This window comes from Atractosteus spatula, chromosome 28 (assembly GCF_055471065.1).
Source record: "Atractosteus spatula isolate fAtrSpa1 chromosome 28, fAtrSpa1.hap1, whole genome shotgun sequence".
Classification (NCBI taxonomy): domain Eukaryota; kingdom Metazoa; phylum Chordata; class Actinopteri; order Semionotiformes; family Lepisosteidae; genus Atractosteus; species Atractosteus spatula.
In genome coordinates, this window is record NC_142733.1 from 8104401 (window position 1) to 8130091 (window position 25691).

The 25691-nt window shown below is 41.5% G+C and overlaps 2 protein-coding genes across 2 annotated transcripts; one reads left to right on the plus strand and one right to left on the minus strand.

Moving 5' to 3' along the window:
* Positions 1–347: 347 nt before the first annotated feature.
* Positions 348–7532, minus strand: ifi30a (IFI30 lysosomal thiol reductase a). The gene is made up of 7 exons (XM_088907662.1): positions 7369–7532; positions 5597–5773; positions 4860–4934; positions 4344–4430; positions 1756–1908; positions 1444–1512; positions 348–561 (listed from the first exon to the last, which is right to left on the minus strand). The coding sequence occupies exons 1-7, from the start codon at positions 7492–7494 to the stop codon at positions 502–504; spliced, it is 747 nt and encodes a 248-aa protein (XP_088763788.1). The 5' UTR covers positions 7495–7532; the 3' UTR covers positions 348–501.
* A 14319-nt stretch (positions 7533–21851) lies between these two features.
* On the plus strand, positions 21852–25275 carry LOC148813957 (Ig lambda-1 chain C region). Its single transcript, XM_088907889.1, has 3 exons — positions 21852–21898; positions 23660–23727; positions 24396–25275. Exons 1-3 carry the CDS (start codon positions 21852–21854, stop codon positions 24719–24721), a joined length of 441 nt encoding a protein of 146 aa, XP_088764015.1. The 3' UTR covers positions 24722–25275.
* The last annotated feature ends 416 nt before the right edge of the window (positions 25276–25691 follow it).

Below are 25691 nucleotides of genomic sequence, written 5' to 3' on the forward strand. Positions count from 1 at the left end.
AACTAGTTGAAACACTATAGCAGATACAACAGCCATGTTTTTTTTTTTTAATCCCGATTTTAAAAAAAGCTCAGGTTTCCTGCAATTGACTTGCTTTGTATGAACTGCAGACCAGGGTATAAAGTGATGCCTTGTTCTGGAGATCTTCAGTGTGCTCCTGTATGCTTCAATTTCTTTTTGTACCAGTTCTGGTTTTATTTTAGCGGGGAGAAAGAGGCAGATAGAGTGAGAAATGGGGCATCTTGGTTATAGAAAGTCTTGGCAGAGAGAAATCAGGGCAAAGCTTTGACAAGTCTTTTTTTTTTTTTTTTTTTTTTACTATTTAATGTTGGTAAGAAAAGACAAAATTAAAAACCATGAATCATTTATTTACATTTACAAAGGTATGAGATGTAATTGTGTTAAGCTCGAGTATCGGTTTAGCAGTTTATTCTTAAACCAAACAATGAGGATTTAAGAACCTGCTTTGGAATGATGTCTGCATGTAAATGAGATCCCTTTTCAACAGTACTTTTGGAGTGGTTTTACTGGTGTTCCTGTACAGGCTGGTGGCTTCTCTCCCTAAAATACAAACAAATGAAAATCAACTTTTTTTTTTAAACTGACACATGAATTGGCTCTCCAGTTACACCCTTACAAAAGTACCCCATTTCTAAATATCTGCAGTTTTTAAAGACATTACAATCCTCAAAACAAAACGGTTCTTTCCTCAGACTTTTCCTGTGAAAGTAGAGTACATACTTCCACGACCAGGCTCAAGGAACTGAAGACCACAGGGGAACCCGCTACCACAAGTATTCAAAATCCTCAAAGGCACTGACAAAGTCAGCCCAGGGGACTGAAGCAGATATCTTCATTAAGTGTGACACACAAACCTCAGTACACACATGGACTCCATGTGGGAAATAAAACTTGAGTGGAGGAAGCACTTCTTTACTTTGCGGGACTGGGGGAACTGTTGGTTGAGATCCAAGTGGTAGAACTCCCTGTTCTCCTTTTTACATTTATTTTCATTTTAGCAACAAAATCCCCTGAAGGGAATTTCCACAGGAAAATCTGGAACAGGGGAGTTTCCCTACCACTTTGCTCATATCCAAGAAAATCATCCATCCTTCTTGCATTCCTATATTTTCATAAGTCAGTACGAGTGTTTCGAGAGCCAAATTCCCTAAATTCTAAAGGAAAAATTGGAATGAGAGAATTTACCTACTATTGTTAATGGCCAAGTAAAACTATGATCATAATGGCAGTGCCCCCTAGTGGACACTCTTATACATAGGCTCTTACCACAGACCCTGGCATGTGATGTCCATGCTTCTGTAGTTTACTTAATACTGTGTGTAATGGCATTGTTACCTAGTTGTATCTGATAGTGTTTCAGCAGCCATGGTTTTTTCTAATCTAGATTTTAAAAAAAGCTCAGTTTTCCTGCAGTTGACTCACCTTGTATAAACTGCAGACCAGGGTATAAAGTGATGCCATGGCCTTGTTCTGGAGCTCTTCAGTGTGCTCCTGCAGGGAATACACACAGCAGGCTTTAAAAGCAGAACTGGTACACACAGAACATTTTATGGGGGAGAGGAAGCCATAAAGAGAAAAGTGAGAAATGGGACGTCTCGGCAGAAAGAGAAATCTGAGAAAAGACTGGTTGCAAAGGCAAGCTGAAGTGTGAGCTGAACCCTTTTCAGAAGAAGGGACAGCAAAGCCCCGATTAAAAAAAAAAAAAAAGGGGTGGATTATTCTGATGTCTCTTACCCCATTGATGGTCACCCATGGCACATACTGATGGGGAGGCTTGAGGGCGTCTGTCATCTGTGCGTTGGTGTGCATCAGCTGGTTACCCAGGGTGCCGTTGGCACAGGACATGATTTTCCCCCATTCCACTGTGGGGTCATACAGCTTCAGGCACTATCGGGAAATCACAGAGAGGATCAGCAGTTCCCCACCTGCACAGGACTGAAAGATCCATCACTTCATGTACCGTGAAGCATGGTTCAGGACCCTATGCAGATATAATCCGGAAGTAAATGGAGACGGACATCGGGGGAAGATACAGCAGGATTAGAATGGGTTGATGGAAACGAGTTCAAAGCAGGGAAACTAGGGGCGTGGGCCAGAGTCCAGGAACCAGGGGATCCATCCAAACAGGGAGGGTTGAAATCCGGAACAAGGAGTTAAAACAGAGTAACGAGGCCAGGCGCTCCGAGCCCCAGACTCGGACGGTCAGGACACCAGGGATAAAGGCCTGCCCTCAGGCTACCCACGAGTCCAGGGAATTGGCAAGCCTTGTGGCATCCATCTTCCAATGCAGACCGAGCCATAGTGGGAGTGCTCGCTTTAAATAATGGACAGACGGGGCAGGTGGACATAATGAACTAAAATACGAAAGGGTCGGAGCACCCTTAAGAGGAGGGATGAGAATCGTGACACTCCACACGCCTGCGGGTCATGCCATGGCCACCGAGCTGGCCAACAAGCACTTCAATGTAGTCAAATCTGTCAGTCTTTTGCCCTGTCTAGATTTTCATGCAAAAGACAGTCCTTCACAAAAGATTGTGAAGATCCAAATCCATGTTTTGGCACTGCATTTATACAATACTTGCATTGCATGTTAGATTTTCATTTTTTTGCTTAGTTATGTAAGGCGTATCAAAGGCAAGCATCTCCACAGGTTAATCTGAGAAATAGTCATATAAAATATATGCAAACAATATTTCAGCAATGCAATAAGAGAGCTTTATATTGTGGAGTTCAGGGGCTGTTTTGTGACACTTTAAATAGGAACTACTTTCTGATACTACAAACAGCCAAGATGGGGTGTGATGTCAACAGTGCAGATCTGAAGCGAGCAGAAGTACAGGCAGATGCATGTAGTCAACGGTTAAACACAATGGGAGGAATATTCCCCATTATCAGTTAATGAAGCTGCTAGGGCTCACTGCCAAATGGTGAACAGTGGTCTTTCAGGACAGAAGCACTTCTTTCCCCTTTGGTGTTGGCTCTTTTCTTACTTGTAAGGTGTCACACGTTGTTTGCACTCTGCTCTGTACTTAGTTCCCCATGGCATTTATGTTGCAATGGCTTTGTGACACATCAATACATTTGCACTAGCAAAAAAACAACAAACAACAGACCACGTGAGGAAAAGCAGAAGTGCCCCTTTTAATGCAGAATGATGCATCATTAATCTGCAAATGGCAAGCTTCCCCTTCTCACCTCCTGACAATCAGCACTGTGACAACTTTTTCAGGAAATAGTTATTCAGGATTTGCAGTGCTGAGCCTCATGGGGATAATTCGCAGGACATGCAGTTATGCATTGGCATCCTGTGTGTTAAAGCTGCTCCTTGTAGTGTCAAGGGCTATTCAGTAAACTTGGGTTGGGTATTATTGACAAATTTATAATAAAAATATGATATCACAAACTCAATTAATGAACAGGTAGATACAAGGTACAATTAAATTTTGTACCAAAAATAATACATTTTGAGAAAATATTTGTGCTTGATTTGCAATGCACCTTTCAACATTTATATATACTTTGAAAGAGGAAGGAAACAAAGTTTGCCGTTTTGTTGTTGCCTTTTATAGAAAGTTTGTTGAGAGAGCTTGTGAATTTATACTCTGAGGTCATGGAGTAGTTTGTTTTCTCTTTAGTGCGAGTCGAGACGTATGAGTCGCCAATATCTGTGAGAAAACATTTAAAGCTAACCGAACTTTTATTTTTATGTTCAGTTAAACAATTAAATTGTGAAGGAATGAATACAAAACTCCTTCAACTAAGGGAATATGGTGTACTACTGTACGTAAGGTGAACAAGACCCATTCTTTTGAAGATGGGTAACCAGAGTTCTTACTTGGTCATGTTTGAGGACAAGTGTTAATCTCGCATTCCTGAGCCCCTTACTTCAATGCTGAAGTAAATTCTCACCTTTACCTGCACACACCAATTACTGGAGGATATTTGACCTGATCTGCCAGTGCGTATCGGCTACACTTTTGATAAAGAAATCCCATTCTTTGTGAAGCCCTTTGGGGTCCTTTTGAAAGGGAAAAACTCCATCTACTCAATCAATGGGTCAACCAATCAGATCAATGGTTGGTTTATGTCTAATTATAATCTAACTAATGGGGCTTATTAAGCCTTTACAGTGAGGTCGGAAACCCCAGTAGTCTTGGAGTCTCCCATGAGGCACAGCTTGGCTCTCAGTAGCCTGAAAGAGTGCGATTGAGGGGATGAGCTACATCCAGATTCCTGCAAGCTCCATTGAAACAACCAGGCCTAGGCCTCCTATTGCCAAATTCTGTGCCAACAAGGACAAGTAAGGCAGCATTCATACTTACAGTTTGGGCAGAATTGACGACATCTTTGGACGATTCCATGCAGAAGAGGACATAAAATGCATATGGTGTATAATGCAGGATGCAGGTCTAGAAGGGACACAGGAGGTAATAAAATCAATTAAACAAGGTACAACCTTCATTGAAATCTTATTAGATTGACTTTTAGAGAACTATGTGGAAGAACAAAGAACAGAAGGTATGTCTTCACCCTAAGGCATGTGGGACCATAGAACAAACTACAAAACCATGTTGAACTGGACAGCCTTGTTTCCTTCAAGAAACAATCCGTGTAAAAGTACATGCGAAATAATGCCAGCCAGCCATCTCTACAGGCATGCTGATAATTGCTCTCCGCATATCAACACGAGAGCTGTGCAGTAGCACAGTTGGCATTGCTGCCTCACAGCGCTGGGCCACTGGGCTCAGTTCCAGACCTGCAGTGCTGTCTATGTGGCTCTGGCTGTAGGGAATGGATGGAAGGGAGCCCACAGGCTGAGGTGTGACTGGAATGCTCACCTCAACCATGTTGCCCAGGCACTCCTCCTCGCCGTGCTGACAGGTGAACTTGTACTCTTTCTTAACCAGCGTCTCCTGAGGGCAGAGAAGACATGAGGAAGTGAGCACACAGACAAGACAGTCCATTAAATGCCAAGCTGATATATGGATTTATATACAGGGTCTTCAAGAAAGGACCGAATGTTTGATTATATTCACAGAGCTGCTCTAACCTGTCCTGGTGATATCAACCCTGCACTGTAAATGCCAGGAGCTTTTTTTATCCTTAATGCAGTCGAGAGCTCGAGTTCTGCCATTTCATTAGACGCAATTTGCGTGTGGCCGCTGTATCCTCCAGTTCCGCACATGGCACACGACTTGCAATAGTAAGACAAACATTTCCAAGTTTGCTAATTAAGTCCTCTTCTGAAGACTCTGTAAATGTATGGGCTTAGAAATGTGAGGGGTCATTAATGACATCTTTGTGCTTGTCTATAAAGCAGAAAATCTGAATGCTTTCACGTGAGACTAGCCATCATAGGATGCTGTTACTGATTTATTCTCTCATCAAATTAAATCTTGTGATGTCCTTTTCATGCAAATCTCAAATTATGCCTTTCATCAAGCCAAGGATCAAGATAGTTAATTCTCATCATGAGGTGGCAATGGTCACATAGCAATGATTTATAACACAGAGCCTGTGCATTTCTGATCAACGTCACCTGGAAAAAAAAAACACCTTTTTAAGTCGCGTCTACCTGAGCATTTCCATAAGGCACCAGCGTCACGTTCATGATGTCGTGAAGCATTGACCAGGTGGGGAAAAGCATCTCCACCAGGAATTCCCGGCATCCGCCACACAGGCTCTCGTAGTAAAGGGCCACCTCCACATTGGGGGCAGCTGTGCCAGCGTACTCCCGACACTGCTTTTCCACCTGCGGAGACCAAAAACGGCATTGCATCGTTCACTCCAGGCGTGGCTCATTTTCAGCTTGGTTTCCATGGTCTCGGTCTTGGGTCTGTCACACTCAGTTCCCAATAAATTAACCTAATCATTTCTACACCTAGAAGTTACCAGTGACGCCACAGAGCCTGCTGAGAAGTATTACAGTTATCGCAGGTAATGACATAGGTTGACCAACTATGTGAGAAATTTTTGTTCTTTAGACGTTCGTCTTAACTAGAGGTCGAAACGGTGGTGCAGTGGTTCGAGTTTCTGCTCCGCCGGTGCTGGGGCCCTGGGTTCAATTCCAGACTTGGGGTGCTATCTGTGTGGAGTTTGCATGTTCTCCCTGGAATTGTGTGGGTTTTCCCCTCATAGTCCTAGATCATATTGGTAGGTTAATTAGCTTCTGGGAAAAATCGACCCGAGGTTAGAGTGTCTGTGTCTGCCCCGTTACGGACTGGTGACCTGTCCAGGGTGTACCCTAATTTGTGCACACTGCTTGCCAATATAGGCTCCAGATCCCCTGGAACTCTGAATTGGGCATTGGTTCTGGAAGAAGTGGTGAGAGAATGGATGGGTGGTTAATTAGAGAGTCCAATTTAACCCTACTTTATAGACTGTAAAAAGCCAAGTTAAAGAGATCTGGCAAATCTACACTGTGGCCCTTGGTGACTAAAATAGATACTTTATTGATCCCGTGAGTGAAATCGCAGAAAAATAATAGATTGTTTGTTTTAATTTAAACAGCAGCTCAAAGAGGGATACACGCACATTAAAAGCAACTTTGAAAAGATGAAACTGTACTCTTTAGTGATGTTTGACGTCCGGGGAAAAATATAATCGTATTGCTTTCGGAAAACTTCACAATACTCCTGTTCTGTAACGCGCCAAGACTTCAGTAACTTAGCGGAAGCGAGTGTTATTATTTTTAATAGTTAAAGTAACAACCGTTAAGACAAACATTCTTGTTATTCGAAACCAGACTGCCTCCCTAAATGAGAGATTTCGGTTTTAGAATCGATGGATAAGGTCCCAGAGGGAGCCAAGGGGAATTTCAACGTCACTGCAGTCAGAAAGCCAATTCGATAACTTTAAATAAATCAGAGAGGGATTTTCTTCATTGTCATTTTTACTGACATTAACACCCACACAAACACGTCGGTTTTCAAGGGGAAACCAATACGTTCCAACTGTATCTCGACAGTGGGCTCTATACTGTACTCTGATGTACTGTTCTCTAACCCTTTTTTCTGAAGGTTATAAAGTCTCCATAGAAGACGTAGAATGCTAAGCAGTGACTGAGAAAAAGCAAACTTACAATGCATTCAATAAACCGTGACTTGACTTTTGCTAACTTTCGTTTTTTCCTTTAGCAAGAGTAACAGCAATGTGAATACAACCCGTCGCTCTGCACAAACGTATGAATGATAAAATCGTTAAAATAGAAAAAAAAATCGATCGCAAAAGCCGGTACGGCAGCAAAAAGTTTTGAAATTTTTTTGCAACCCTCTGTACAATCGTGCGGCTTATCGTGAGACACCGGTATGAGTGTGATGTAGTCGCCCGTGAAAACTTAAAACTTACCCCACACTCCGAGGCGATCTGCTGCGTCTTACACCACTCCGACGGGGGGTACCTGCAGGGCGGTCTGGAGTAACTCATCTCCACCGCGCACAAGGCGAAAACAGCTAGCAGTACCAAATGGTTCATTCTTGCACTCACTCACGGAAACAACTCAAACGACGATACTTTAGCCCTTATGGAGACGCTTATAAAAGGAGAAAACAGTAACCCCTCCCCCTTTTTTTAGTAACTCCTCCCTCCATCGCTTCCTGTCTGGTAATACCTCGTGACTGTGTTCTCATGACAGCCCTGCCGTCCTCCTGAAAATGTGCGCCGTCCATTTGAAGTACATACTCAGCTCGGTAAAAATGAGTGTCTATGCAGAAAAAAGGTGCATAAACAAGCGAATGGACTTCAAGCTGGCCATTGTCAGTGAATCTATACTTCACGGGGGGTGGGAGGACACGCGATCACGAGTGAAGCATGTGAGATGAAGACGCGCAAACCTGTTGGACAAGGAGTGAAATAACCTTGAGCTGTACCGGGTTTCGGTCTCTCACGGGACGTTACAATATATAGTAGTACTGATGCTGAAAGCGCCACGGTCCTCAGGACTAATGGAATTAACCAGATATTTCAAACTCAGAGGTCCAACAAAAATACAAATACATCAGGAGACATTTTCAGGTTTAAGTATGATTTAATGTAAAAATGAACGTGAAAGGTTACTGAGCATTAACAATCCTGGCAACGCAGATGCTCAGGCCCGATCAGCCTCTGGACAGACTGCTGTAGGCTGCCGCAGCCAGCTGGTGGAAGACTGGCCAGTTGTGGAGAAGCTGGAAGAAAAAGCTGACCATGGTGAAAATGGTGTAAAAAATGGTGTAAAAAAGCTGTTTTCATCCATACATTGCACCTTTGTAATACTGGTAATAAGTGGTCTTGCACTGGCCTGCAGCAAAATGGACAGTTATTTTGTTGATGTGGTGGATAATTCTCCTTTGAGGTTCAAGAAAGGTCAATGCAGATGAAAGATGAAAATGACCACACAGATGAATCGCACTACTGTGATGTTCCTGGGCTGAAGAGCAGATATTCTTGGATTAGTGAGATGACCTTCCAGGATGTAACCTGTTGCACACAGAGACTGGGTTCTGGGTTTCACTGGACTGTTCTGCTGATTCTTGAAGAAGAACATGTCATTCTCTGAGCAGCTGCCCTTACAGACAAGCCGCCTTTGATCACGCAAATAGCAACCAGGCGATCTTGAAGAAACAGGCAAGGCATAGCCATGACTTCCACTGCTATTCTACTAATACAAAGCCTATATTTTTTTCCCAACTACTCATTTTGGCAACTTTTCCTGAACTGAAATACCAAACACTGAGAACCTTGCGTTTTTCTGAAATCGCATTACTTGATCTCTGCATTTTGTTATCCCAAAGAACATCCATCTATTTATATCCACTTTATCCGATAGAGGGTTATGGGTATTGCCTATTCCAGCAAGCAAATCAAACAAACACCTATTTAAAATATGAATATCCTTATGAAAGGACATATGGAGAAGATGTCAGCATACAACATGGGCCGTTGCATTTTCATTGTGCATAAAATTTGAGATAGTTTTGGTCATTTCCTGTTTTTAATCGATTTTGTTTTGTTTGCAGATCTGGTAGTCTATTCTGTTCCTGAGATACTGTGAATGTTATCCAACTGATCATGCCGTCTTACCCCTTGTGAAAACACCGTTGTGAATCCTTCTTTGAGGTAGATTTGGAGGGGATTTTACATGTTCTAAAAAAATATTTCCAGGAAATTGGCTTCTGTTCAGAAACCAAACAGAGCAGTTCCTTGGCAACCAATTTCTTTTGTTTAAGGAGTTTGTTTTAAGCATTATCAAGTCAGAAGTGACGTGTTGATGCATAGCTCTATGTTATCTTTGCTAAAAAGAGCTTTTAGTGTCCAGAAGCAGGCGAAGAGCTCCCAAGCTCTAGTATGCATGACAGAAGTGAGAGGATTACAGGTATAGACAGCTGGTATAGACTGATGTCAGTGTTTGATCTGGAGCGTCTTGGAGAAGCATTAGTTCTTAGATTTAAAAAACAAAACTGATGTGAAATACAAGCTGTATGATTCCGCATGATATCATTTCTAAGAGAGTGACAATGAACCCCAGGCCTGAGACAGGTTGTGCAGGCCATGCCTTGACCCTAAAGGAAAAATAACTAGGAGACCTGAGGACCTCATGTTTAAGTAGCTAGTCTCCAAATCCAAGCATCTTGGTGTAAGAGATTCAACAACAAGAGCTGGCAATAACCTATTCCGCACACTAACAGCACTCAGTGTGCCAAACCAAATCTGCTTCTTGGTATCAACTCTAAATATGTTTGTACATTTCAGATTTTCTCCTCCCCAGTTTCAGTTAACGTCTGGAGTCAATACAGAAAAGGGGGTACACATTGTGAGTACATTTCTTAGCTTAATTCTTTCCAAACACAGTATCTAGTACAAAGGTTTCAAATCAAAATCATTTACCAAATAGTGGTCTAAATGCTGTGACTAAGTAGAAGCCAAAACTGTATTGCCTGTTTCATTTCATGTTTATTCAGTGAAATGTATTTAAACATCATTCATAGATTCATTCATAACATTACAGCCTCTTTCAGACATGTCAGCAAAAGAAGTCTACTTGTCAACAGATTCCCTATTTCCTTTGCTGTGGTGCTTTGTCCATTCAGAAAATTCCCTGTAAATGAAGATCCAATCACTGTTGTGTAAATCATCTGTTTCTAGGGAAATGAGCTCCACTGGTGATTAATTTCATTGTACTGTGAAATCGGAAAAACAGCCCACAGTTTATCTACGCCATCTGCTTTTGGTGAAAACCCCCTAAATTCTGTAAGGAAATGTCATGACAGATTGAGGAAATAGACAACAATTAGAAATTTGTTTACGAATGAATAACGTGTCTGAGTTCTATCAACTAGTTTCTCCTGCTTTATTCAGACTTCAGTTTTTTCCTGCACAATAGTCTTGCTGAGCCTTCATCTAATTAGAAATTCAATATTTGTTTAGCAAAGGCTGGTGTAATTTTTTTCTAAGCTTTTTGAGTAGAACTTTCAGACTCATCAGGATATCAGTACATGAATTAGGATATTCATTCTCTTTCCTAGTGTCTCCCAGTTAATGGAACAGATACATATGTCTTTGCAAACATGGCAAATGTTACAAATACACAGTGAACGAAGTGTCTTTAGTAAATAACGTCAGTAAAAGTTTTAAAGAAAACTGCAGCCATAATTGACAATTATAGGGCAATAAAATGTTATAGTACATTTTTTTATCTCATTGCAAAACTAGAACCCAATGCAAAAAGAAGGACAAAATGTGTGATTTTTTTTTTCCCCCCTCCTTTTTGCATTGTGGGGGAGTGGATAGGACTTACAACAAGCAGGTTGTGGTTCAAGTCCGAGGTGGTAAGATTGCAGTTTTAGCCTTATGCAAGGTAACACGGGTAAAGTACCCTGTTGTGCAAATAAGTTGAAACCGATTAAAAAATGCCTGTGTAATGCCTGAAATAATTATTAAACAGTTGATTAAAAAAATAAATTGATCTAAAACATTAAATATTCATTTAACTTTAATGTACAAAGACTCATCGAATTGTAAGACTTTACTTCCAAGTCCAGCAGTCTCGTGCAAACAGGTCCAACTTATAGCCCACTCAATACAGGAAGAGCAGGTGAAAGATATGAAAAGGCTGGAAGGTTGATAGTTTGAGAAGTCTGTACAACAATCCAAGCCTGTTTTGCAGAATATGAGACATCATTTCTGATCTGAAAAACAATAAATCATACTTGATCGTGAAGAATATTACCAGTCGCTGGCAAAACTGCAACTGTTTCTCAACAAAACACAAAAATAAGATGATGCAGTGATAAGGCTTGTCCGTTCAGTAAGTGGTAAGTAGGTGTTTGACACTTCTCCTTTAAAACAGAACTCTTTCCACTACAATGACCAATGTTCACCTCGACGTGAATGGGAGAGGCCTGGAGTACAAAGTGTACTGACTGCACCACAGTTTCAGCAATTGTTAAACTACTGTATTCCAGTTTAATCTGCCATATCTTTTTTCAAGTCAAGTAAGTGGACTTTTTTCAGAACTCCAAAGCACAGAACACAAGGGAAGGCTATGAGGAAGCGTTTTTCTCCACAGAGGGTTGTGGGAATGAGGAACACACTACAAAGCCATGTTGTCAAAACTGATGCTCTGGCTTCTGGTGGAAGGCTGGGTGAAATGTTGGGATCATCTAGCTGGTAATAAGTGAACACTCTAAATGGACCAACTGTGCCCCTTTTTTAACCTCTCTTATGTTACTTATGGTCAAGATGGGCTTAATCCTCGACCTTCTTATAATAATAATAATAATAATAATTCCTTACGCTAATATAACTCTTTCTGGACACTCCACTCAAAGCGCTTCACAGTAATGGGGACTCCCCTCCACCACCCCAGTGGGTCGCCCCACCTGCATGATGCAACAGCAGCCAGAGTGTGCCAGTCCGCTCTCCACACACCAGCTCTCAGTGGGGAGGAGAGCAGAGTGATGACACCAGTTCACAGATGGGGATTATCAGGAGGCCTGGATTGGTAAAGGCCAGGGGGAAATTTGGCCAGAACACAGGAGTTACACCCCTACACTTTACAAGAAATACCCTGACCACGGAGAGTCGGGACCTCGGTTTTACATCTCATCCGAACGAAGGCTAATTTTTTACAGTATAGCGTCCCCATCACTGTACAGGGGGGTTTACCACACAGACTGCAGCATGAACACCCCCCTACTGACCCCTCTTCCAGCAGCTCAAGGAGGTCTCCCATCCAGGTACTGGCCAGGCTCGCACCTGCTGAGCTTCAGTGGGCAGCTAGCTGGGAGATGCAGGTTGATACAGCTGCAGCATCAGAGTATCTTGTATTCTGATGGATGGTCTTGTGGTTCCACAGTTGGAAACAGTTGAAAAGCAAGATAAATGTAGTGTAGTGGGCACCCACTTCTTATGACTATATCCAGTCAGGTGGTACTGTATGATTATATTGTACATGCTTTTCAATTCACTTGCATCTGATAAATGCCTATTCATAAAGAGAAGTAGTTGTATTTACATCAGATCAAGTAGTAGGAATCACTTCCCTTCAGCAAACACTGTGCTCTTTAAACGCAGATTAATTTTGCACACTGTACTTATGCAACATTAAAGGTTTCATGAGTCAGTGCACTGTGCCAGTGCTAGGTTTATTTCCCCTGCCATCTGCTTCTGTACATTTAGACACTCCACTTCTCATTAGGAGTCACCAAGAGACTGAAATAACAGCTTTGATTAGTGCTGATAAAAAAAAAAGCACACAAGAAAGACAAGGTTGTTTAGGGGACATTCGGAGCCATATTGATATTGTTACAATCTGGGTATCCCTGTAGGTTATTTAATCTATAATGTTTGCAGTTCTCATCTAATTGCACTCCTGAAAACCTTCCTTCGTGCAATAGATCTCATCTGAAGTGTTTGCCTCAGCTGTAGCTCTGCCAAAAGCAGGAAACACTGATGTATTTTACTCCTCAAGTTCAAGTTCACGTTTATTTGTCATTTCAGCCATATACAAGTAGATGGTGGAACGAAATATCGTTCCTCCTCGTCCATGGTGCAAATACAGACAGGACACTGACATAGACATTGTAGACAGGATACACATAGTGCAAAGTGCAAATTACTAGACAAATACATAATACAATCTACAGAACACACTGAGGGGATTTAAACCCCGTTTCTGGATTTGGAGTGGGTGCAAGTAGATTCCAGGGTGCTGAGGAGCCTGACGGCCTGCGGGAAGAAGCTGTTACAGAGTCTGGTTGAGCTAGCCCGTACACTGCGATATCTTTTCCCAGATGGTAGGAGGGCAAAGAGTTTATGGGAGGGGTCATCTATTATACTGGAGGCCCTGTGTATGCAGCGTTTGTGATAGGTGACAGAAATGGGAGGGATGGAGGCTCCAATGATCTTTTCAGCTGTTTCCACAATCCGTTGCAGGGTCTTGCAGTCTGAAGCGTTGCAATTCCTAAACCAGACAGTGACACAGCTGGTCAAGGTGCTCTCAATGGTGCTTCTGTAGAGAGTGGTAAGAATGGGCGGGGGAAGGTTTGCCCTCCTCAGTCGCCGCAGGAAATGGAGATGCTGCTGTGCTTTCTTGGGTAGGGAGGTGGTATTGAGGGACCAAGTGAGGTCATCTGTAATATGTACACCAAGAAACATGGTGCTCCTAACTGTCTCCACCATTGATGTACAGTGGGGAGTGATCAGCATGGGCCCTCCTGAAGTCAATGATTATCTCTCTTGTTTTGTTTACATTGAGAGATAGGTTGTTGTTTGTGCACCAGTCCACCTCATCTCTGTATGGTGACTCATTCTTGTTGCTAATGAGGCCCACCACTGTCGTGTCATTAGCAAACTTGATGCAGTTTAAACTGTGCTTGGCAGTACAGTCATGAGTCATCAATGTGAACAACATTGTGATGGTGCTGGAGATGTTATTACTGATCCAGACTGTCCGAGGTCTCTTGGTCAGAAAGTCCAGAATCCAGTTACATAGGGAGGTGTTAAGGTTCAGCAAGTTCAATTTTTCTGTCAGCTTCTGGGAGATGATTGTATTAAATGCTGAACCGAAGTCAATGAACAGCATTCTTACATAAGAGTCTTTCTTATCCATACTCTGCTTAATTAATAAAACTAAACCAAAGGTCAGATTACTAAACCAGAATCTGGTCTCCATGACTGAATCTGAACATTGGTTTAGTTTTAGCCAGCTTGTCGTCCTATTTAAGGAGGTTCCGATTTCATTTATCATGGAATTCTCAGATGAAAAATGCTTTCTCCTAGTTAGTGAAGCATTTTTAGAATAAGGAGATTGATTGCCATTTACTTTTGAGGAACAGAGATTTAGTTATGCTCATATTCTTTTCTTTAGCATACAGGGTTTGTTCTCTTTTTGGCTTGTTTAGGCATTAGTGCGGACAGGTTTCACCAGCAGTCTGGACTGGGAGGAAGATTGCACGCAGCCTGTGTTAATGTCAGACCAAAGCCCTTGGGGGGCCCTGGCTCCTCCTTAGGTCAGGGTTAGCTGTGAGTCACGCAAGAGCCACACTGCCACCTTAGAGACTAAGACCCTTCACGCCTCAGGAAGGCTCCAGAGCCAAAACATTGTGTTTCTTTTCTGTACCTTTCAGTATGGAATGAGCCTTTACTTGTTCCTTTGCACTTTAGAGACTGTCTGCTACAGCAGCGTTAAAGATATTCAGGAACAGATTAGTAAATATTCGTTTGTTTGTCCTGTGTGACCGGTTTGGACACTGTGCCAGAGAAAAAAAAGGGACTTACATGCCATTCCTTGCATGCCTCATCCTATACCTTACCCTGCCACTGTTTCTGATGGCTCCGTAAGGTATAGTATGAGGCTATACTCTTAAGTCTAAACACCTGAAAGGTTATTAATAAGAGAAGGCCCTTTGGCCTATTGTGCTTATTTGAGTCTCTTTCTCTGTAGTTTGAAAAGCTGGAGCGTCTGGTGAAAACTCAAACAGCCATGGGCAGAACATGCAAACTCCAATTAACGCTTCCCTGCTGTCCACCTTGCAGCCAAGAAGCTCCCCTCATTCCTACTCTGCTCTTACTCAAGGCCCAGGTATAAGAAATGTCTTAAATAAGGTATTGGTGTGATTGTTGAGAAGCTGCTCTGTGCCACCCACTTTAGGTCAAGGGGGAAATTGAGGGGAATATAATTAAAGAGAATAAAAAGAGAAGAGAAAAGTGTTTTGGGCAACAGGCTGCCCACAACAAAGGGAATTGTGGGTTCTTCTGTTTCCTGTTAGAGTGGAGGGGAGACAGCTGAAAGCAGCAAGTGACAACAAATTTATGTTTTGCATAAGCTGCCTTTTGTGGGTTAATGCAGGTGGGCTCACTGCAGCGTGGAAGCTGGTATACTTCACGAGAGAGTTAAAAAGCAGGTTTGGGTGGGGGGAGAAGTGAACAGCAGGCAAATATTAACAAGATTCTGAAACGGTTATTCTGCTAAAGTTAGTGAAATCTTAATAAACACTTTCTTATCATCTCATGTTAAAGAGTGCTCCCAGAAACCCTCTAAGTCAGAAAAAAAGTTGTGACACTGTTTTCTTGTCAAATAAAGACAAAGTTCAGAAATATGAGAAGAAGAAAAAGGACGTGAGATTGAATGAGAAGACCATACTAGAAGAAAACAGAGATTTCTGTAGGAATGAAGTCACTACTAAGATCTTGAAAATGAGATTGAGGTGCTAATGTATCTTCAAGTACAGTAAGATATACAGCTTGCAAAGGAAGCAGCTGCTTTAAGGTCTTTGCTGAGACGAGACCATAGAACAAAAGGAGTCGAAGAGAAAACAGAAATGAGATGCTGAAATGATCAAACCTGGGGCAAAGTGTTCTTCGGAGAGAAGTCCATGTTGGAGCTGTAAATCAAAACTCCGCTGGATGTTTGACAGTGAGCGGGAGAGCAGTCAGTCTGCAACAACTACACTACGTGGAGCTGTAACTCAGCCAGTTCCCTTTTCAATGAGACATGGCTTTCCTACATAGCACATAGTAGTAGCTCTGGATCTGCCCCACTCTGTAGGTAGATAGCTTCGGTTTTATTCAAGACACTGCCAAGCGTACATCCATCGAGTGAAAACTAGGACGCTCATGTGATTGTCTTAGCTTTCACAAAGAACTGATACGAACAGCGTCTGGGTCATAGTGGGGGGCTGAGCAGTTTAAACAGCCGCTAACCAACATGGACACATTGCAGAAAAGTTAAGGACATTCTGCAGTCCTTCTCTGATAAACTACAAGCATGCATAAAGACCAGATGTCAAGCACTATCATAAAAGCAGAGGGTTCATATCACAAATATTGTATGGAACAGTGTATAAAAGTGTAAAGTTGCAGTATAGACCCAGTCTATTCTGTTTCTGTAATTCTAAATATATAATTAAAATCGTAATTTGTTTTATCAATGCAAAACGATATAAAACTGTTCAACTAACTTTATCAAATGGAATTTGGTGTTTGACGAGGAAAGTAACATGTTCTGCAGTCCTATTAGTGACCAACAGAGGGCAGTGGACAGCCAACCTTCACCCAGAATACTGTACTATCCACCTTGCGTCTGCATGCTGTCTTACACAAAGATTAGATTTCAAATCAATTCGATAATACAGTTATTCAAAATGTATTAAACTCGCATCCATCCAGCCTTGGTTTTTCAAGAATTCAATTGCAATAAAATTTCAGGCTTTCGGAGTTGATCATAATAACCATTTGTACGTTTGACACAAAGAGGCCTAATTTAAAGCCCAGTATCTAGAAGTTTAACAAATTCAGAAATTACAACGTGTGGTGTACACAACTGTACAAAAATGAGCAGTGAATTCATTACAAATCCGATAAGGAGGTCTGGAGTTTTAATAAAGATGCAAATTTAAATTCCAGTAGGGGGCGACATAATACAACCAGTCCAGCACCTGCTGTTACATCAGACTCCGTTTTCACCAGTTCCTTCAGGCATACTTGATCTTCTTATTATGCCTTCATGTAGAGCTGTATTTTCACAGCAGAAATACTTACAATAATAAATAATTCATTATTTCTTAAAAGAATCTATGAAGAGAGAAGTTATAATTTTAACTTTAATTATAACTTTAACTATCACGTTCTGAGAAGGAAGACTAATGAGCGTCTGGAATATTTGAAGCAATTTCCAAACACGGCACACTCACCTAATCTTACTTTGTTTCTTTGCCCGCGCAGGTCCCTTTTCAAAACACTGACTCGGCTGAAATGCTTCAGAGAAATGTATACCTTCATTCAGTCCACTGAGCCAGTTTCTGTGCTCAGTGTCCGTGTGTTCGGTTTCTGTGTTCAGTTATCAAATGCAAAACGTTTTCCTGCATGGAATTCATGATTCAGCATAAGACATATGGAGAAGGTCTGAATTTGTCTACTTTGAGCTTCTCCTAAGGTATTTTTTAAAAGAGATATTATTCATCAGAGCAATCTTTTGCCACACTTAAAGCTGAGAAAAGATCAAGTCATTGTAAAATCCCATTATAATTGTTTTGTTATTTCCTGTGTTGAGCTGCCGGGTGCCCATGTCTAGAGTCTGATTGGCACAGACTCTCTCAAGGTACTAACTTCCTTTTTTCATATCTGTTGTGTGCTGCACTGGACTGCCTGTTCGTACACTGATCTCCTTAACGTGGTGCAGAAAATCCAGACCAGAAATGCAGGGAAAGCTGGGATTCCTTTCATGTCTTGCTGCCTACCTGAGCTGTAAGTTTTTCCAGTTCTAAACTAATTGTTTGGGTTCAGACTAGTACTGTCTACCGATAACACAACCTCAGAATCACTGGCCCTTACCGGAGAACAGTTCAACTTTATTTGACTGCTTCAGTAATCTGCATTTGCTAAGAGTTCTTTGTTGTCATGTGTTCTTGTTAAGGTGAAGAAATAAGTTTTGATTTACTCAAAGGTTCTTTCTTCTCTGGTTTGTTCTCACTGTCAGACCTATGAGTATACTGAGAGGGAGTTCAATACTTTATCCAATCTTTTTTTAAAGCCAGAATCTTCCAAAAGTTTGTTAAGTTTAGAATGAGTTCTTTTATATAATTAAGGACCTGGCTGTACAGAAGGCTAGCAGTGAAACTGTCCTGGCTGGTGCTCAATATCATTATATTTACTCTTTGATGGTCTTTAAAATGATAAAAGACCCTCAAGATAATAACAGACATTTTTCTGATAGATATGTAAAATAATATTTTTATAAAACCATGTACAGAAGGTCATCTATAAAAGCAGGTCTCCAAGGAAAAGTCATGGAATTTGGAACAGAGCCAAAACCATAAGCTCATACTTCAATTTTCTCCCTCTTTGGGATGATTGTGGAGCTGCCTGGAAGCATTTTGTTGCATCCAAGACCACACTTACTTAGTCAATCTGTTTATTTCATTAACTGGGAAAACAAATCAATACTTCCACCCAGGCCTGAAATTAAGCCTGTCTATTAAATCTTCAGCTTTACTGGAGTCAAAACGTGCATCAATTATGTCAATTTGGAGGCAGAGGCAGGAACCACAAGATGACTCTGTCTGACAGTCCTGGCTTAGAATGTTTATCCAGTGAGATACAGGGTGCTTTAATGAAATGATAATGAAATTCCTTTAAGTAGCTTTCAGTAGTTGTAAATTCAATTAATAATGATTGCATTTATAGAGTGCTTTTTACCTCAAAGGAACCCAAACAGTTTGCATATAGAAGGGATCCAGTTCATCCACCACTGCAGTGCAGACCTGGCTGTTGCATGTCAGTCATTGTGCACCAGAAGCCCCAGTGCACAGCAGATCAGGAGAAGTGAGAAGCTTCACCAGCTGAATTCAGGGGGAACATTCTGGAGACCAGACTGCACAGGGCGAGAGTGGAATTGAGCCTATCTGTTGATTTAGAGTAGACATGTAATAATGTGCTGCAATAACAGACATAAAGGAATAATAATATTATACTGATGCATGTTAATCGGTCCTATTCTTAATCCACTGGGAATTGCAAAAATCATAGAAATATTTGCGAGTCGCAATTCTTCTTAATCTCAGGAATGGATTTTTTACTAATAATTACTTGGTTCACTCCACAGAGTTTTTCAAATCGATTGTCTGACAAGACGTACAGTAATGTTACAAATAAGCAGAGGTCTGTGGGTCAGGGAAAGTTTTAGGCTCCCCACACTTGAGAAAATCTGCCCTATGTAGGTCAGCCAGGCATTACCAGTCTAGGAAGCGGCTTGATCTTAAAATCTGCTTTAAATCAGGGGGCTCTGTTGGTCCCAGCTAGTACTCCAAGTGTGGGGGTTACAACACTGGGATGGTCAAGGCAGGAGAGATGTCTTGTGGATTGTGAGGTGATTTGTTCCCTTGTGTGAACTGTGTGGTTTTTCTGCTCTGCAGGTATCCAGACAACAAGAGAGCTGCTGGCCTCCTCTACCAGCCTGTCTGTCCAAGAAGGCCGAATGGCTGCTTTGGAATGCGGGCTGAAGGCAGAGGGAGAGCACAGGGTGAGCTGGTACAAGCAGATCGCAGGAGAGAAGCCACAGTTTGTTCTTACTTACCAGCCCTCTAACGGTACTCTCGTTTCTTATGGCTCTGGGTTCGGTCCTGTCCGCTTTGTCGCCAAGGGGAACAGCTCCTTCAACAGCCAGCTCGTGATACGCAATGCATCGCTGGGCGACACGGCGCTGTACTTCTGCAGCCTGAGCCCCAAGGACAGCCACCACAGTGTGACCCCCAGGACCCCCAAAGTGTGAGGACTCGTGCAGCTTCAGCCATGGCGGGTGGAGGGATCTCTAGCTTGGCTCTTGAGCTCTCCAAGTTGCCTCTCTAAGCTACAGGAAAATAGGAAATTGTGTGTCAGTGTGGAGTTGTAATAGAGAATAAATATGCATGTGCATTTCTGTTAAAAAGGGTCATTTGCAAGCCATGCGCTGATTTCATGTCATTAAGACACTCTTTAACACACTTAAAGTCAAACACTGAACCCAACTATCCATCCCAATACTGGACTTTAAAATAATTTTTAATTATGTAACTGAAGTCAGAACTAAACAAATGTTAATAAGTAGGTGGATTGACTGTTTATCATATAAAGCTTATTCACAGGTTTAAACAATGCTTTGTTTATGTATGTTTTTGCTCCTATTTTAAAAAAAGTATTAGGAGAATGCAATTTGTTTCAGAATTTGAAGGCACAGGATCACTGGTATTATACTGCTTTTTGCATGATTTTTTAATTTAAAATTAAGCAATAAAAATGATTGAGGAAACCAGAGAATGCCGAATGACTGAAAAGCCTGGTGTTTGATTACTGTTGCTGTTCTTTTGATGGCCCTTTGAGACTCTGCTCCGCCATCCTGGGGAATTCTCAGTCTTCAGCTGCTCTGTCATAGAGCACCCAAGTGGCACTCAGTCAGTCAGCGCCTCGTTATCAAAGCCGAGCACGATGTGGCTGTGAGGTTTTGGAGATGCACATCAGTCGTATTCGGCTTTTCCACACTGGTCTCACGAGGGTACAGCTGGCATGAACGTTGAGACGTGCCAACTGCTCTTTCCTGTTGTTTTTTTTCCTTTCTCTGCACATTACCAACTGAATAACCGAATTAACGGATTGCTGCCGCAGGAGGCCAAGATGTGAATTGGAAAGGTTACGCTCTGCTGATTCTTCAGCAGTACTGAAACAAATTGTCATGTAGCCTAATGCTTTTCAATCAAGAAGAATAGGACTTATGACCTGGTCGGGTTATTACAACCCACATAGATGCATGCTAAACAATTCCCCTTTTCCTCATTTCCTTCTGTGCCATTCATCCCACATTTTTCTTTTTCCTTTATTATTGCCTAGTCATGCTGTATTCCTTCAATTGACAATGAATTTTGTTTGGAGTTGTTGCTGGTTGGATTTTCTACATTTGGATTGTAGTTGTGGTTTGATTTTTATACATTTTATTTGAAGTTATCTTTTTGCTGCGCTTTTCCTTAAAAGAGCAAGAAAAAAGCTATCTATGCCTGATGCATGCTATTGTTTTCAGTTGGTTGTTTCAACCCTCTGACAGATCTAAAGTCGTCCTATCTCCAGCTATCTCTAAGGATTTTTGGGTACAGCTTTGTGTCAGCAGTTGATGAAGCACATCCTGATAATGAGCAAAATTTTTACGTGTTGCTGAATTGCAAATAAAAGGCTCTGAAAGGCATTTAATGGCGTGCAAGACTTTCATTGTATAGATTTGTGCTGTTCAGTTATCCTTGAGAGGGTAACTTGTCACGACAAGCTAAAGACTGAAAAGCACAGGGCGCAGGGTGCGGATGACTGAGAGCACGTCTGCTCTGTGTGGCAGTGTGGGGGTGTTGGTAGCTGAGTTCTCAGTTACATACCTGAACCCTTAATTGCCCTTACAGTAGAATCAATTTGAAACCTTTAATTATTTTCTGCTCCAAATCATATTAGAAGTGGCCCTTTGAGTTTCTTAGTTAAACTTATACACTGTTTATGGATTTGACTTTGTTCCACTTAACAACATCAACATCATGAGACTGTAGAGAATCCTTCTACTCACGCATTTTCTAACGATCATTTGTATCTGCAGCTGCAAAGAAATTTCAAGAAATTACATGTTTCCCCCCACCACAATTAAATAACTGCCCCCAAATTTTCTTGCACTCCCCTTATATAGATCATGTCACTCAAGCTGTGTGGTTAGAGATGGTAATGTGGGAGGGCTGGATTGGATATGAAACTCGAATTTGCATATTTGTGCTCAATTGAGTCCAAGTATCAGACAAAGGCACGTGAAAGATCTCTCTTTGCAGCCAACAGTAAAGAACTACAGTACCAGAATGAGGATGCTGATAGCGGCGAGCTGCTTTCTGGCCATCTGGATGAGGTGTAAGTCCTAAATCTCTTTTGTCTTTTGAAATAATTTTTTATTTTGATTCTCATCGGAACAAATAGAGAATATTAGGCAACTCTTCATTAAGAGTATCATTACTAAAGGTTTTGTAGACTAATTGTTAAACTAGAAGAACTAACTTCATCTGAAGTTCTTATTGGGTGACTTATCAGAAAATGGATTAGGGGGTGCCAGTCCTTGTCCTGGGGTCCCCCACAACTGCTGGTTTTCATTCCAGCTGTGCTCTTGACTTAATTGAGCTAACATGTCCCTTGATTGGAACTTTGTTTTCCTATTTAAATATGTAAATCCTGAGTTCCTTATGAAACACAACAGGCACGCTCCAGTATGTGTGGGAATCAAACACTGAAATAGTTCAAAGGAGGAACAAGTTATTACAGCTGGGGACCTCAACTACAGATTAAAGCACAGCTCCTAATCTCACCTCTCCTCAACCCAGTGTTTGCTGGTTCTCATTCCAGCTGGAACTCCAGCTGCTTCATCAACACCTTAATTGACAATTCAAAACTGTTTACTACCCATAAAAAGAGCAGCTTCTTCTCAATTGTTTTATTTGCAAGTCCAATAACTTTAAACAATTTAATGTCTAAGTAGCAATCGATTCATCAAACCTTCAGGGCTGAATTAAATGACAGAGAACTGAGTTTGAAGAAGGATCAGCAGACACTGAGGTCACAAAGACCTGAGTTGGGAATTGGGTCTCCATCCCTGGTCCCAGAGAGCCCCAGCAGGTTTTGTGAATAGCATTAAAATCAATCATTCCTTACTCTGGGAACAGTTTAACTATCATCAGTTAAACAGATGTTGATCAATTATATAATTTAGAGATCAGAATTAAATCAGATTCTCCTCCAGTCCTGAATGGTAAATGTTCCCTCAAACATTTGTTTTAATTAATCAATTGCATAAACAAGTGTTCCTAATGTTTAAATAATAGATGATTTTGGTGACCTATACAACTAAAATCCTGGGACAGGGTTAGAGTCCCATACCATACACTAAAATGAAAAAAGAAAAGTTAGGACACAAAGTTTTTTAATCTACCATCCAAAATTTAAAAAAAACCCAAATATATTTCAATTCATTTTGCTGTGCATCTTCAGTTACAAATGATTTGTCTACTGAGGTTTTATTCACTTTATTGAATTCCAGATTATAAATTATTTGTAGAGCTTGAAGAGATGGTGAACATTTTTACAAAATTAAGCCAGGCAAGGGTGTAAAATGATGTGCAGAAATGTAAGTATACAGATCTTAACTCTCAAGTGAATTTAAATTTTTTGGAGAAAGATTGGTTTTATTGTAAATAACTGTTGCATTCAGCTTTGTCTAATGTACAAGTAAAAGCTAATTCATGAATCAAAATCTGAAAGATTTATTATGTTACTAATTGTCCTATAATGTATCTTTTTCTTTTGCAGAAGGAACCTGGAGATCAAAACAAATGTTGGCTGTTGTGGAATGTCCATTTAGAGAACAGAAAGTGGTCAAACAGGCCGATGACCAATGGAAATTCAAGGGCCATTCTGATCAGAAATGCATGTGCTTATCTAGCCCTGTTTGGTATGTATAGCCCGATGCAGAAGATCAAAACGTAGCTGGATGTCAACTCAAGTAAGGAAAGAACTATAGAAAAGATTGGAACAATGACTTTACATTATGACTGGGTGCTGGAGTTACTGCAGTATATAGTGAAACTATCTTATTGCTCATGTGAACACGATTTTCTTTTAGGTTTGTGAATGGAGACAAGGTAGAGGGGTACATCATCTTCAGTGAAGGCATCCAGCTCATTGTGAGGGGTAAGATCATGAGGTCAAGCTTTCTAATGCTTTTGGCTTCCCCTTTAAATCTCCAAAAAGATGAAAATTGTCCTCCTGGTGCTTACAAAGGCTACTTAACTCCTAGTGGAGCCTGTGTGTGTCTAAGGAATAAGTTAAAACCTCTTAGTTCTCACGAGAAAGAGATAACATCTTATTGTTTAGGGAAGAGTTAATGCTATCTCTAGTTGGGAGGGTGTCTGGGCTTCATGCTTTTGGGTTTGTATTGTACATGAAAGCTAAACATTACAGCATCCCTTTTGAAAGAGGAAGATAGTTTCCACTTCCAACTGTCTCACTTTGTATTTGAACCATACTGATGTCTTGCTCATGATATCCTATAAAATGAATTGCCTTGACCCTCACAGACGCCTCTGAACAGATTATTTAATCTTTGGAAACACTGGGCTCATTCACTCTGTCTTTGCATGAAGAAGAACAAATCTGACAGCAGCCTCATACAGAACTAAGATTTTGTGTCTCCAGTATCTTGCAATTACTTTTTTCTTCATTCAAAACAAATTAATCAGGTTTAAACCAGAGATCTGAGTAATATTTGCTGTCGCGGCTTTCACAGACGTTTCAAAAGTTCAATGGCAGTGGGAGATGTCGCTGACCTCGGACCTGAATTTCTCGCGCTGTACCTGCAGGCCCTCAGAGCTCTGCTGCAGACCCTTCGGTTACCGTGTTCCCACCTCCTGAGGACCAGCTGCGTTCCTCTGGCAGGGCCACTCTGGTGTGCCTGATCCGAGGGCTGTCCACCAGCATGGCAGATGTCAGCTGGTACTCTAATGGGGAGCTGGTGACAAAAGGAGTCATCGTCAGCCCGGCTTCAAGAGACAGCGATGGGACCTTCAGCACCGTCAGCCTACTCACCATCCCTGCACTCAGCTGGGAGCAGGGCGACACCTACTCCTGCACAGCCACACAAGGGGACAAGGTGGCAGAGAGCAGTGTCCAGGCATCTCGCTGCTGAGCTGTGGGGCTCTCACTCTGGATGTGCGACCAGAATCCTTCCCTTTACAAAGCTGCCAGTTCGCACCAACTATACCAGAGGATCGGGGGACAGAGTATGAGATTGCGGAGAGAAGGAAGGTCAGATTTTCAAATACTTTGAAGGTGGGCATTGGAGAGAAACAGAAATTGATCTTGCGGTAGCTATCACTCATCCAGCTATGTGAATCACCACCGCTACATTTTTAAGGGGCTCGCAGGCCAGTAGCTGTCAAACGGTACAAAGAATGAAAAGGAGATCAGGAAGGGAGCTGGGCAGGTTATCCTTGGCTACCAGTTGAAATGGTACTGGGGACAAAAGAATCTTAAAAAAAAAATCTTCTAGGGGATGAGGTCAACATAGCTTTCAGAGCACAGTTTTTGAGACAGGCTTCAAGCCAAGCAAGAAATTCTGACAATGCAGCACTATTCTCTGGTGAGCAAGACATTATCTTTAATGCTTTACTGTACTTTAGACTGTTCCAATGAGCCTGCTGTATACCTTGTAAGACAGGAGTATGCACAATAATTTGGAAATGTGGATGTGCCACCATGTGTTACAATAAAATTGCTTATTTCTAAGTGTTTGGAGAAGATTCTATACATTTGTTAAGGTCAGCACTGATTATTAATACTAGAATCAGATCCACATATAGTGTAATCAATTCGACACTAAACAGATCAAGTTCTTTTAGCCTGGCAGTTTAGGACATTCCATTTAAGACTGGGAGTGAATGTGACCTTTCTTCTCTGGATCGCCTGCAGAATAGCAATGCCTTTTTTTGACTGCTGTCAAGACTTCAGTTTTAATTTCTTTAATTTGTGGCTTTTTGCTCATTTTTGCTAAGCCTCCTATTTTGAGCCTTGACTAGTTTACTAACTATACCAGAATCAAAATCAAAATCACAGATATAAATTAGGACTACCAGTGATCCCAATACATATCCCTGTTG

Coding starts and splice junctions, on each gene's coding strand:
- ifi30a (XM_088907662.1), bottom strand. CDS start 7,494: ATGAACCATTTGGTACTGCTAGCTGTTTTCGCCTTGTGCGCGGTGGAG. Junction 5,774..7,368: donor AGATCGCCTCGGAGTGTGGG/GTAAGTTTTAAG, acceptor TGGTCTCCGCAG/GTGGAAAAGCAGTGTCGGGA. Junction 4,935..5,596: donor TGCCTTATGGAAATGCTCAG/GTAGACGCGACT, acceptor CTCTGCCCTCAG/GAGACGCTGGTTAAGAAAGA.
- LOC148813957 (XM_088907889.1), top strand. CDS start 21,852: ATGAGGATGCTGATAGCGGCGAGCTGCTTTCTGGCCATCTGGATGAG. Junction 21,899..23,659: donor TTTCTGGCCATCTGGATGAG/GTGTAAGTCCTA, acceptor ATTTTCTTTTAG/GTTTGTGAATGGAGACAAGG. Junction 23,728..24,395: donor CATCCAGCTCATTGTGAGGG/GTAAGATCATGA, acceptor CTGTACCTGCAG/GCCCTCAGAGCTCTGCTGCA.